Genomic DNA, 14492 nt, shown 5'->3' on the forward strand with positions numbered 1-14492 from the left:
TTCTGCATCTCCAGCATTTCCCTGTCCATTCCCCAATGGAAAATCCAAGCTCAGGGAGGTTTTGGAGAACTTCTGACCTCCTGTTCTTCATCTCCAGAACTTCCCTGTCCACCCACCAATGGAAAATCCAAGCTCAGGGAGGTTTTGGAGAACCTCTGAGCTCCTGTTCTGCATCTCCAGCATTTCCCTGTCCATCCCCAGTGGGAAATGAGGAGGTGTCAGCAATCAGCTGGAAGCTGCTTCCTTTTCCCCACAATTAATTTGGTGCCACAAACTCCTCTGCCATCATCTCTCCCCATCCATCTTCTCACTTGCAGGGCCCAGCTGGTAATTAACGGTAATTAATGGGCTTGAGCTAACGAGCTGTGGTTAAAGCCAGGCCTTTACCCCTCCTTGGAGAGTGGCAATGGCAGTGCCAGCCCAGCCCTGCTCCCCTCTGTCCCACACAAACCCCTGGAAAGTGCCCAAGAGTTCATTAAAGCAATAATAAAGCAATAATAAAGCAATAATAAAGCAATAATAAAGCAATAATAAAGCAATAATCCCATCCCAGGCCTTGCCTCAGAACGGGATTTGTCAGGGCTGGGCCCTTCAGGAGAGGCTCATTTGAAATTGTCTCTCCTCTAATGGGTTTAAGGCCAGATTAAAGCCGGGCCTGGGCTGGGATTTATTGCTCCCCATGCCTTTATTAATTGTTATTTGGGGAAGCAGGGCTGGGATAGGAGGCTTGTTTATTTTGCATTTAATCCCTGCTTTGCATTTGTTTCATGCTTTTCCCTTTGCTGAAGGAGGCTGGGATGGGAGTGAGCTCTAAATAAATATAATTGCAGCAGGAACAGCCCCACTCTTTGGCCTGAGCCTCTTCCCAAAGCCTCTCAAGGGCCCTGGAGCATGGACAGCAGCAGGGACAGCTCTGTTGGGCACCTGGAGCCACTGGGAGCAGCTCCTCCCTCCCACCCCATGGATTTGATGGATTCTGGATCATCTCTGAGGCCCTTCCAAGCCAAACCACTCTGGGATTCTGCAAAACCCACAGGAAGTGGTTTGTGCCACTTGCGGGTGATGTTTGAGAGAAACTGAACCAGTGTTTGGGTGTTTTTATCTCCCAGAGATTTAAAAAACTCCCTAAAAAAAAAAATCACCTGAGTCCCATTTTCCTCTCTGAACTTCTGGTGGGGTTCTGTTTTCTCGCCCCGTTTGGGAAACAACAGAATTTGGAGATGGAGGGGGAAAAGGAGGCACAGACAAAGATAAATCCCGGGAGAATCAGGGCTGGAGAACACCTCAGAGATCATCCCAACCATTAACCCAGCAGGGAAGGGCAAAATGCCCAAAGGGAAGGGGAAAATCCCCAAAGAGAAGGGAAAAATCCAAATTTTGTCAGGGTCGGTGACCGTCCCTGGAGCCCTTGGATGTGTCCGTCCCTCACCAGGTTTTTTGGAAAGGAAAACATGGATAAAATGCTCCAGGAACGTCAGGGAAACGTTGTAAAAGACTTTGGGAGCTGGAATAAAAGGTGTGGGAAGGGAAAACTCCGATTAACTCGCGCTGGGGAATGAAATTCTTTCAGGGGACAAACGAAGCAGAGTTGCACCAGCCCAGGAGCCCTGGGAAGGTTTTCCCATGGGAGAACAGCCCTGCCCTGCTCCACCCTCAAATCCAACAGCAAATCCTCCACCTTTGTCCATTTTCCTCCATCCAGACCCAACATCCACAATTTTGGACCCTCGGGTGGTGCCCAGGGAATCTCCAGCTCAGCTGGGCTTTAATCCCAGCTCTGGAATCCCAAATTCCTCCCTGCAAGCCCCGAGCCCAGGCTGGAGCTGGTTTTTTATCTCCCTGAAAGGGAAAGCTGGGAAGGCAAAGCCACAGCAAATATTTGCAGTGGTGACCCGAGCTGCTAAATGGACACCAGGGATAAATGGGATTAAACGTTCGCTGGGTGGCTTTGGGGAAGAGATAATTCCACAAAACGCAGTTGTCGAGGTCACCCACGTGCCCACAGGGTGGAACAAACCCAGATTTAAGATTTAAGCAGCTGAGCCAATCTTTATTGACATTTCCCCCTTGGTTCATTCACCGTGAGAGAAGCAGACATGGAATTGGGACTGATCTGCTTCTCCCAAAGGGAAATCCCACAGCAGCACAGGACCCCGAGGGCTCCAAGCAGCAAAAGCCAGGCCAGGGAAGATCCCAGAATGACAAAATTGGGAAACAACTGCTGAGACCCTCAGGTCCAACCTCCCGACATTGAGACATTGATCCGTAACTAAACTTCCCAGAATTGTTTCAAGGATTCGCTTCCATGAAGGCTGGAATTCCAGGAGGAGATGCCTCCACCCCCAAAGGCTGGAATTCCAGGAGGAGATGCCTCCATCCCCAGAGTCTGGAATTCCAGGAGGAGATGCCTCCACCCCCAAAGGTTGGAATTCCAGGAGGAGATCCCTCTATCTGGACAGGCTGGAATTCCAGGAGGAGATTCCTCCATCCCCAGAGTCTGGAATTCCAGGAGGAGATTCCTCCACCCCCAGAGTCTGGAATTCCAGGAGGAGATTCCTCCATCCCCAGAGTCTGGAATTCCAAGAGGAGATTCCTCTATCCCCATTGTCTGCAATTCCAGGAGTTGATGCCTCCATCCCCAAAGGGGATGCCAAAAGGAGCTCAGAGATCCCAAAGGGAGCTCAGTGTCCCCAAAGGGAGCTCAGAGACCCCAAAAGGAGCTCAGTGTCCCCAAAGGGAGCTCAGAGACCCCAAAAGGAGCTCAGTGACCCCAAAGGGAGCTCAGTGACCCCAAAGGGAGCTCAGTGACCCCAAAGGGAGCTCAGAGACCCCAAAGGGAGCTCAGAGACCCCAAAAGCAGCTCAGAGACCCCAAAGGGAGCTCAGAGATGCCAAAAGGAGCTCAGTGTCCCCAAAGGGAGCTCAGAGACCCCAAAGGGAGCTCAGTGATGCCAAAAGCAGCTCAGAGACCCCAAAAGGAGCTCAGTGACCCCAAAGGGAGCTCAGAGACACCAAAGGGAGCTCAGAGACCCCAAAGGGAGCTCAGTGCCCAGCACTGCTCCCACGGGATCACCCCCCAGACCCAGCTCCTCCTTCCCGAGCCCAGGGAACTGGCCACCCTGCCAGCCCAGCTGTGCCACCCGCCCGAAACCCGCCTCACCCGAGAGCCAAGAGCTCCAACTCACCCTCGCAGCGAGTCCTGGCCCCTTCTCCTCACCCTGCTCGGGGGTCTGTCCTCGTAGGCCGTCAGCCTGTCCGTCTGCAGGTCCCCCTCGTACTGCGCCGCGGCCAGCAGGGCCCAGCAGCCCAGCAGGAGCCCGGCCAGCCCCCGGTCCCCCATGCCGGCCCCGCGTCCAGGAGCGCCCCGGGAGCTCTGTCCGGCCGCAGCCGCCCCGCTGCCCTCGCAGCACCAGCAGGAGCAGCAGGAGGAGGAGGAGGAGGATGGATTGTGGCAGCGGCCCCCGCGCGCCAAGGACCCGTCCTGGAGCTCCCTCGCTGGAAGGAAAAGAGATTTTTGGAGGCTTCTCTCGTTTTTGAGGTCCCCAGCGCCAGTCCCACCCCTGCCTTTCCCCAAATCTTCCTTTCCCAAGAGCTGGGAAGCGGGAGATGCCCCAGAGCTGTGGCTCTGCCCCACGCCGGTTTTGCTGATGGAGAAACAAAGAGCAGCCAAAGTCCTCCAAGGCAGGAGGAGAACGTCAAGAGAGAGCAGCTGCTGCTCGTGGGCCACCATCCCACCTCCAGGAGATGCCAGCTCATCCATGTCCTGGCATGGGGACAGCCCTGGCATGGCATTGATCCCCCCAGGGGTGTCCCCAGGGACGGGGTGGGTGATTTTGAGGGGATGAGGAGAAGGTGGAGGTGGCAAGGCTGGGATCAGGGGGCAGGAGATGAGGGATCCCAAGGGAAAGGCTCTAAAAGGGATCCCAGCCCGTCCATGTCCTGGCATGGGGACAGCCCTGGCACGGCATTGATCCCCCCAAGGTGGCCCCAGGGATGGGGTGGGTGATTTCGGGGGGCTCGGGAGAAGGCAGGGGAGGCAAGGCTGGAATGAGATGAGGAATCCCAAGGGGAAAGGCTCCAAAGGGGACCCCGACCCAAATCGCCCAGCTCTGCCCGTGGGGAGCCCATCCTTCCCCATCCTGCTGCTCCTGGGGGGCTGCCCTCACCTCGGCGCCCCCAAACTGCGGCGCTGCAGGGATGAGGAATCCTCCTGGAACAATCTGAGCTGCGAGAGGCCCCGGGTGGGGAAGGAGAGGCCCCCGAGCCACCCCTGACTGTCCCCCCTGCTCTCCCACTGCAGCCTGCCCAGCCTCGAGAATCAGCGCGGACAGGACACAGAATGTGGCTGAACCACAAAAAAAAAAAACAAAAAACAAAAAAAACCCCAACAAACCAACAAAAAAACCCCACCAGAAAAAAAAAAAATCCCAAACCTTAAAGATAATGGAAAAATAATTAAAATGAATTCAAAGTTCAATTTCCCTCCCAGCGTCCCAGCTGGGAATGTCTCAGCTCTGGAGGGCAGGAATGTTTCAGGCTCTAGGGTTTCAAACGCAGGCAGTGAGGAGGGTGGGAAGGGGAAAGGAGACAAAGAAATGCCCTCCCTGCAGCCCCCCGAGCCTGGCTCTGCGCTTATCTCCAGCCACACAAAAGGCAGAGTGTTCCTTCCCCGTCCCGCAGCTCCCCAGGAAAGGGGCACATGGAGGGGAAAAGTGGCAAAAAAAAAAAAAAAAATTAAAAAAATAAAAAAAAAAATAATGAAAGAAAAAGGCACGAAAAGTTTCGCAGTGCAGCGATTTAAAGCGAAGGAATTCCAGCTGCATCCATTTCCCCGCGGGGGGATGAGGAGCCTGACAAATGATCGATACACGGGACATTCCCGGAGAGCTCACACAGGCATGGAAAAGTCATTTACAGCCGCCAGAGAGTCGCAGCTTCAATGGAATAAAAGCCTCCAAAAGTTCTCTGCAGCGCTGAGAAACTCCAGCAAACCCCACTTGTGAGAAAGGCACTGAGAGAACCGAGCCCTAAAAATCAGATTTTAACCCGGCTGGGGAAAGAAGCAGGAAAACATTTCCAAGGCGAGGCTGCGAGTGTGAAATGAAATCAATTAAAAATAAATACGCGAGACATAATCAGAGGGAGAGAAAAGAAAAGATAAAGAGAAACGAGCTGAGCTGCGGAAAGGGGTGAAATAAATACCTGTGGGTCCTGGGGATGCGCCCAGAGCTCCTTTGTTCGGCGGAGGTGTGGGCAGGACAGACGGACAGGAGGAGCGCAGGGCTCGCTCCCGGGCAGGACAGACGGACAGGAGGAGTGCAGGGCTCGCTCCTGGGCAGGGCAGAAAAGGTGCAGCCCCAGCCGGGCCAGGGGGAGGGCCCGGGCGGTGGGAGTAGCTCAGCGCAGCATCCTGCAGCCAAAATCCTCCCAGGAGGGGCTGGGGGAGCGCTCGGCTCCGGGGGCTCTGCTTTAGGAGAGCTCCGAGCCCCGGTTTCAGCTCCTGACAACGCCTTCGCTTCAAAGACAACCAGGGGTTAATTGGGGTTCAGTGGTAGTTTCGGGGGGAGTGGTGGAAAAGTTTGGAGTGAAAGCGCTTTTCTGGTTTTCCTGGTCTGAGTGTGAAACAATGAAGTGTGACTTGCCCGAACCATTGATTTTTGAAGGAATAGGTGACCCAACCCAGGATTTTCACACCCAAAAGTTGCCTCGGCTCCAGAGGAGGAAAACCTTGGAGGTTAAGAAGCATTTTCTCAAAAGAAATCATTTTAAAAAGAAAAGCATGATGCAGATGTTCAGTCTTCCTTCTGAGGAAGAGCTTTGTCAGTTGGGAGTTCAACTCCACTCTTTGGCTCTGTGAAAAACCAAAACAATAAAACCAAAAAAAAACCCCAATTTCCCTCTGCCTCTTGCTGTGGGCTTCACGACCGATGGCTTTTCTTCAAGCAGAATGAAATGCACACAAACCCTCTCTCTGCTCCGTGCCACTGCACACCCTCGGCCGTCCCCAGGGGTGCCAGCCCGGGATCCTCCGGGGAAAGCCCAAATGCGGCTGATTTCCAGCTCCGGAGGAGCTCCTGCACCGAGCAGGGCCCAAAGGCAGAGCCCAGGATTGCCCGGGGTGACCCCGCACTGGCGCAGCCCTGAGCAGCACGGGGGCTGCGGCTGCATCCATCGGCTCCGTTCCCCCGTCCCAGCAGAGCCGAGCCCTTCTCCTCCGCTCCCTCTGAACCCCCGGGCTCTCCTTTGTTCCCAGCCCTGCTCCCAGGCAGCTCCGGCTGCCGAGGGGTCAGCAGAGGCTCGGCCTAATTAACAGCAGCCTAATTAACAGCAGCCTTGCGGGATGCCTGGGGAAGGCAGAGCTGGGAATGGAGCTGGGCAGGGAGAGCAGCTCTGCCAGGAGAGAATTCCCACTGCAATTCCCATTCCCACTGCAATTCCCATTCCCAGTGCAATTCCCATTCCCACTACAATTCCCATTCCCACTGCAATTCCCATTCCCACTGCAATTCCCATTCCCAGTGCAATTCCCATTCCCACTACAATTCCCATTCCCACTACAATTCCCATTCCTACTCCAATTCCTAATGGAGCTGGGCAGGGAGAGCAGCTCTGCCAGGAGAGAATTCCCACTGCAATTCCCATTCCCACTACAATTCCCATTCCCACCCCAATTCCTATTCGCACTCCAATTCGTATTCCTATTCCCATTCCCATCCCACTCCCATTCCCATTCCCACTCCAATTCCTATTCCCATTCCCATTCCCATCCATTTCATTCCCATTTCTACTCCCACTCCAGTTCCTATTCCCACTCCAATTCCTATTCTTATTCCCATTCCCATCCCATCCCCACTCCTATTCCCATTCCCATTCTCATTCCCATTCCCATTCTCATTCCACTCCCATTCCCATTCCCATTCCTATCCCCATCCCATTCCCCATTCCCATTCCCATTCCCATTCCCATTCCTATCCCCATCCCATTCCCCATTCCCATTCCCATCCCATTCCCATTCCCATCCCATTCCCATCCCCATCCCATCCCCATTCCCATTCCCATTCCCATTCCCATTCCTATCCCCATCCCATCCCCATTCCCATTCCCATTCCCACTCCCATTCCCATTCCCACTCCCATTCCCATTCCCATTCCCATTCTCATTCCACTCCCATTCCCATTCCCATTCCCATTCCCATTCCCATTCCCATTCCCACTCCAATTCCCATTCCCATTCCCATTCCTACCCCCATCCCATCCCCATTCCCATTCCCATTCCCACTCCAATTCCCATTCCCATTCCCATTCCTATCCCCATCCCCTTCCCATTCCTACCCCCATCCCATCCCCATTCCCATTCCCATTCCCACTCCCATTCCCATTCCCACTCCAATTCCCATTCCCAGTCCTGCCCCCATCGCTTTTTAAATCCACCTGGCTTTTACCTGGGAAGGGCAGGACTGGAACATCCCATGGGGAAAAAGACCCAAAAATGACATTTTCCTCCCCCTGAAGGCATTAAACCCAGCTCAGGCTCAGCTCAGGGGGCTGTCACAAACTGCCCAGGAAGGGTTTCACTCCTTAATGAGTGAAGCACAGTGGAAGAATGCCTGTAATTAATTATTATTGTTATTAATTACATGCTCAGAACCTGCAGAGTAATTGAGTTTTCTGCTGCCCTGAGCAGAGTGAGAAATGAAGAGAAAGGAGGAGTCATTTAGGGGTGATTTGATGAATGTTTTAGCTTGACCTGAACACAGAATTTTATTTCAGATAACACAAATTCGGTTTCAAAAGGCTTTTAAATTAATTTTCAATTATTGTATTTATTCAAGCTTCTAAAATGTTGTTTGGAAAAGGAAAAAGCACATGCTATAACTTTACCATTAATGAAATCAAATATTTGCAGATGATTCATTATCTATCCAAACCATTTAACAAACCCAGAATGCATTTATGAGTTTTCCCAGTTTGGATTCAGGAATTTTTGCCATGTGTCCTGTGCAAGCAGGTGGAATTTTGAGCAGTAAATAATGCAAGTGAGGGCAGAGAAAAAGATCCAATCTCCTCATTTTGGGGAGCTCCAGGTGGCACATGGAGGTGGGAAAATCCTGTGGGGAAATGGGATGAGATCCTCATTCATTAATGTCCTTGGAATCATGGAAATGCCCAGGGGAGGGGGCTTAAAGCTGCTTTAAAAGTCGTTAAATTCAACATTTTAATGCTCAGCAAACTCGTGGCACTTTCTCTGGGAGGGAAGGATACCAGGAATTGGGATATCAGGAATTGGGATATTGGGAATTGGGAAATCAGGAATTGGGAAATCAGGAATTGGGATATTGGGAATTGGGATAGCAGGAATTGGGAAATCAGGAACTGGAGAATCAGGAATTGGGATATCGGGAATTGGGATATTGGGAATTGGGATATCAGGAATTGGGGAATCAGGAATTGGGATATTGGCCATTGAGATATTGGGAACTGAGAAATTGGGAATTGGGGAATCAGGAACTGGGGCACCAGGAACTGGGATATCAGGAACTGGGAAATCAGGAACTGGGATATCAGGATCTGGGAATTCAGGAACTGGGAATTCAGGAGCTGGGATTGTCCATCTGCAGAAGTGGAGCTTGGGGTGCCCCAGTTGTGGATTTTCAGTGGCTGCAGGAGCCACAAGAGCCACAGAGAGGGACTTTGTGCAGGGGATGGAGGGCACGGGGAATGGTTTTCCATGGACAGCGAGGGGGTTCAGGGGGGATACTGGGATGGAATTCCTGCCTTTGATGGTGGCAGAGGCTGGGATGGAGTTCCCAGAGCAGCTGTGGCTGCCCTGGACCCCTGGCATGCCCGAGGCACAGGGCAGGTGTCCCTGCCGTGGAAGGGGAGGGATGGGATGAGATTTGGTGTCCCTGCCGTGGAAGGGGAGGGATGGGATGAGATTTGGTGTCCCTGCCGTGGAAGGGGAGGGATGGGATGAGATCTCAGCTCCCTTCCAACCCAAATCATTCTGGGATCATCCTTTGATCTCCCAAGTTGTGACGAGAGCTGGGAATTTGGGTGCCAGCCCTGATTCCTTCAGCTCTTCCCTTCGCTCCTGCATCAAAGCTGAGCTGGTTCAGCCCCACCAGGGCCTGTCAGGAGCCCCCAGCAAAGCTGCCTGAGAGCCCCTTGAGCTTTTCCATTCCTGCCTTTATTGAAAGTGTCACCTAAAAACCGCCCGGGCTAAAATTAGCCCAGTGTTGCTCCTGCCAGGGTGACACAACGCTGTCAGGGCAGCGACAGCTCTGAACCGTGATGTCATCTCAGAAAAAATCAGGGGAAAAAAAAAAAAAAAAAAAAAAAAGGAAAAAGCAAATCCAGGCTCTTGTGCTGCAGTTCTTGCAGAGAGCAGGGTCGGGGAATGTGGGATGGGCGCTGCCCACGCTGCTCAGAGGGATTTGTGTTCATGGGAAGGGGCTAAAAGGGGGTGAGGACACGCTGGGCCTGCGCTGCTCGGGATTTCCAGAACCTCCCCACGGAATTTCAGGAGGAGCTGGAGATCAGCAGCACACACCGAGAGGCTCTCAGGAACCAGCCCAGACAGAGCTTTCCTCAGGGAAATTGTTCCGCAGCATTAACTCCTTCCCTGGCCTCCCACACACAGCCAGCAGGGCTTTGGCCCCAAATCAGGCTGGTTCCTCCTCGTCCCTGACATTAAATCAATAATCAGCCTGATTGATTATTGATTATTATCAATAATCACCTTCCTGCCTCACCTCTGGCTCAGTCCAGTGACCTCTGCTTGCCAAAATCACTTTTAAAAGGTTCTGTGTGGGCACGAGGGCTCCTGAGGACTTTCCAGGCCAGGGAATTCAGAGGATGAGCCCAGGTGATCCCAAGGATGGGAATTAATGGGAATTATTCCATCTCCTGGCAGCAGGGAGTACCTGGCACCTCCTGGGATGATCCACACAAATCTGCTCCTGCACCTTGTCCAGACGCCCTTAAAATGTACCCCAAAAAAAAAAAAAATCCCAAACACAAAAACCATCCCAAAGGATCCCTTAAAATTTACTCCAAAAAAATCCCAAATGCAAAAAATATCCCAAGGGATCCCTTAAAATGTACCAAAAAAAAAAAATCCCAAATGCAAAATGCATCCCAAGGCATCCCTTACAATGTACCCCCAAAAAAATCCCTAATTCAAAAACCATCCCAAGGGATCCCTTAAATTTTACCCCAAAAAAATCCCAAATGCAAAAAATATCCCAAGGGATCCTTTAAAATGTACCAAAAAAAAAAAAAAATCCCTAATTCAAAAACCATCCCAAGAGATCCCTTAAAAGGTACCAAAAAAAAAAAAAATCCAAATGCAAAAAGCCATCCCAAAGGATCCCTTAAAATGTAGCCAAAAAAAAAAAATATCCCAAATGCAAAAAACATCCCAAGGGATCCCTTAAAATTTATCAAAAAAAAAAAAAAAATCCCAAACACAAAAACCATCCCAAAGGATCCCTTTAAATGTACCCAAAAAAAAAAAAATCCCAAATGCAAAAAATAACCCAAGGGATCCCTTAAAATTTTTCAAAAAAAAAAAAAAATCCCAAATGCAAAAACCATCCCAAAGGATCCCATAAAATGTACTAAAAAAAAAAAAAAAAAAAAAAAAAACAAAACAAAAAAAAAACCAAAAAAAAAAATCCCAAAATGCAAAAAATAACCCAAGGGATCCCTTAAAATTTATCCAAAAAAAAAAATCCCAAATGCAAAAAAAACATCCCAAGGGATCCCTTAAAATTTATCAAAAAAAAAAAAAAATCCCAAATGCAACAAACATCCCAACAGCCACAGCATCTCTGGGAATCCATCAGAATTCCCTACATCCTCGCAGCCTCCTGCCATCCCCAGGATTCCCTAAATCCTCGCAGCCTCCTGCCATCCCCAGGGCGGCAGAAACTCCGAATTTCCCCCACCCCTGGGAGGAATGAGGGATCCAGGGACGTGGGGCCGAGGTGCCACCAGCCCCGCGTTCACATTTCCACATTTCCATCCCCCGAGCCTGCCTTTGCAGCATTCCTTTTGTTTTCTAGGAATTCGACTCCACCAAGGAGGGAAACCACAGGGAAATTGTTTCAGCGTGTGTGCTCGGGGTTCGGGAGAGCAGGGATGGGGCCGAGGGATGATGTATCACACGCGGCTCCGCGGCCAAGAGCTTTAGAAAAACACCCTCCGCTTTAAAGCCGGGCAAAGGGACTTTTTCCCTCTTTGCCTTGGCAGGGGCTGAGCCCAGCGAAGGGGAGATCAAAGCCAGGCCAGGCTGCTGCGAAAAATCAAGGCCTGGGCATTTATTAAGATTTTATTCACAAAAAGCCCCTGCTCCGAGCGCGGCGGGATTTCGCCGTGGAACTTTTGACACGGGAGCTGCCCGATTTAGAAGGAAAATTGCCTCTTTCTCCTGCCAGCAGTAAGGTGATCCCTCCATTTCCTGTGAAATTCCAAGCAGGGGCACAAAACACCTTTCTTGACGGAGGCACATCCAGCCCCGGTTCCTGGGCTCTGCACCACGTCCCCAGGCAGATGTGACCGTCCCCGCCACATCTGTCTGCCCCGGCCCCACCTCGCTCCCTCTGCCCTCGGTGGAATTGCGAGTTTCCCGTTTTCCCGAGGTTGTTTTTTTCGCGGCTCTTCCCTCCCCTTTGTGCGATCTGCAGCGCAGGAGTTTGGCTTGGCAGCGGGGCCGGAGCAGATGGAGAGCCCTGGCGCGGCTCCCCAGATCCCAGGAGCTCCTGCTCGGAGCCGTGGGCAGCATTTCCAGCCTCCCACTGCCTGGATCTGCCAAGGCAGAGCCTTAAAAAAAAAAATTAATCAGCTTTCAGATAAAGGAGCCGGAATTTTCTCCGGGACAAATGGCCACACAAGCACTCTCCTCCTGTGGAAGGCGAGAATTCCACGTGAGGTGATTTCGAGGGAAAACAAGAGGGCAGTTTCAGGGAAAGATGGAATATTGATATCCCTTCCTACAGCTCAGTTTGGAGAAACCCCAGGATGGCGAATCCACACTGGATTTTCCTCGAGGCGAGGATGGGGCAGAACTCTGCATTTGCCTTCCAAGCACACCCAAGGCACAGGTTGGAGCCATTCCTCATGGAAAAGATCCTTCTTCTGTCCCCCAGCACTAACAGAGGAGGAAAAGCCACGTCCATGCCCAGGAATGCGGTGCCAATCCATGCCCAGAGCATCAGCTGGCACAAGGAGGAGCAAAGGGATGAATCCACAGGGATTGGAGAGGTCCAGGGGGCAAGGATGGCACCACAGGGTTACTCATGGGTCTCTCAGCTGAGCAGGGCTCTGTGGTGAAGCAAAAATGGGAAAAGAAAGGGAAAATATTGGAGAAAAAACACCAAAATATCCACCTCGTTTGGTGTGTGGAGAGCCCTCCCTTTGGAAAGCAGGTGGGTTCACAGCTCAGGAATGGAGGCAGGAAGAGGAAGATGGGAACAGAGAGACAAGAGGTGCTGGATCCTGCACGGAAAATCTGCTGGGATTTCAGCAGGATGGGAGAACAGCTGTGAGCAAGGCAGAGGAGCTGCTGACAGGGGGTGATTCGGTGAAAATCTGTGTCCTGTCAGGGTTCCTGAGGCCTGGATCAGCCTGATTCCCCCAGCTGTTCCTCACAGGAGAGGGGCTCCATCCCTCTGGCCATGGTGGTCACACAGAGGTGAGGGCGTCCCACACAGGGATGAGTTTTGAGGTCCCCTGGAACCCAAACCACCCCAGAACTGCAGGTTTTAGGGGCCATTTAACTCAGGGTTGGGCTCAGTGGCCTCCCTGGGATGTCCCAAATGCTGGAGCAGAGCCCCACTCAAAGGAAAAGGGGAACAAATTTCATCCAAATGAGCCCAAGGACGGCTGTTCTGCCCTGCAAGCATCACCTTGTGGATGATGTCCAGGTCCCAAACTCCCTTCCTGCCCCAGCTGGTCCAGGGCCTCACTTCTCCTCAGCAGGACATGGAGGACTCCTGTTTCCAGAGGTTTTCATCAGTTTTTATCAGTTTATCCCAAACCCGAGGGTCTGGACGGATACTGGTCTGACTAGGAAAAATCCAAAACCTTCAGGACACATTTGAAAGGAAATTCTGGAAAACACAGCCAGACCCCAAAAAGGGACGGGAAGAAATTTGTGTTCAGCAAAACCTGGGATCCACTGGTCACCTCCTGCACCGGGATGGAGGGGCTGGGTTTGATCCTTAGGGTTTCCTTGCAGCCCAAATCACTCTGGGAGTCCGGGATTCCACAATTCCTGCCCTTCCAGGAGGTGTGTGCAGCCTCCTCTCAGGAAGCGCACACAGCAGAGCCTTTGTGTCTGAGCTGCTTGGCAAAGGCTCCTCCACGTCCCCCCGGGGGGAGTTGCATCATTATTTTGTTGCCTTGCAGGCATTATTAATATTCCAAGGTCTGGGGAAGGAGATTTTCCTTTGGAATCCTCTGGCTCTGCCTCTCGGGGTGGTGTGAGAGCTGGAGTCAGCCCCTCAGCGATGTCACCCGTGGCCAGGACACCCCCAGTGTCCCCAGCCTGTCCTGCAGGGTCCCTCTCCCACCCCAAACAAACCCAGGGCCAGCAGAAAATCAGTTTTCCTGTGAAAATTCACAGGTCGGAGGGAACAGTTCAGCTCTGCCTTCCCTGGAGGTGCAAACCCCCTTTTCTCCTGCTCCTGGAGATGGAATTCCAGAGAAGCTGTGGCTGCCCCATCCCTGGAAGTGTCCACAGCCAGGCTTGGAACAACACAGCAAAAAATGTCCAGGTGCTGCTGGGAACATTTACAGACCCCAAACTGGAGAGGTTTTCCACAGGGATAAGGACAGGGCCACCAAAGGGAAGGAGCTGAGGCCCAGAAGCGGTAAAACTGCTCCAAAAGGGATCAAAGGCCTGGAGAAAGTCCCTGGTCCCAGGGCTGGCAAAGCTGAGGGAGCCACTTTATCACTAAAGGAGTGGTCGGAGGCATGACTTGATTGCCCGGCATGGATATCACTGGAGAGGAAGAATGTGGGGATAGGAAAAAAACCCTTTATTGGGGGAAAAAATTGGGGGAAAAAAATATCATTGGGGGAAAAAATTGGGGGAAAAAATATCATCAGCTGGACGCCAACTCCAAGGATTCCAAGTGAGAAATAAGGAGGGAAGTTTTACCAGCAGCTGGTCTGTGGAAGGAGTCCCTGCCCATGGAATGGGAGCAGCTTTGAGGGCACCTCCAAGGTAAACCAGCCTGGGATTTGCACCCAGATGCCCAGGAAATCGTGGCTGGCTAGTCCTGGGTGTGCTGGGCACGCCTGGGCGTCCTGCAGGAGGAGAGGCACCGCTCAGAGCGAGGGAATGGGCTCAGCACCAGGAAAAATGGGTGAAATTCCGTAATCCCTGGGATCTCTGAGGTCACTCTCCATGATGTAATGTCCCTTCTCTGAAGCTCTGTCACCGTGCAGGTGCCACCACACCTGCTCACTGCACGGGGGATGATTCCCA

At 52.1% G+C, this 14492-nt stretch overlaps 1 protein-coding gene across 1 annotated transcript in view; it reads right to left on the reverse strand.

The window, feature by feature from the left end:
• The window catches only part of LOC134420563 (fibrillin-2-like), a 69239-nt gene extending 65900 nt beyond the window's left edge, over positions 1-3339 (reverse strand). Inside the window, exon 1 of the mRNA XM_063160719.1 lies at positions 3185-3339. Within this exon, the coding sequence (XP_063016789.1) occupies positions 3185-3339 (155 nt within the window). The remainder of the gene's footprint in view (positions 1-3184) is intronic.
• Between the last annotated feature and the right edge of the window lie 11153 nt (positions 3340-14492).

The sequence above is a fragment of the Melospiza melodia genome, chromosome 7 (assembly GCF_035770615.1).
Source record: "Melospiza melodia melodia isolate bMelMel2 chromosome 7, bMelMel2.pri, whole genome shotgun sequence".
In the NCBI taxonomy this organism is placed as follows: domain Eukaryota; kingdom Metazoa; phylum Chordata; class Aves; order Passeriformes; family Passerellidae; genus Melospiza; species Melospiza melodia.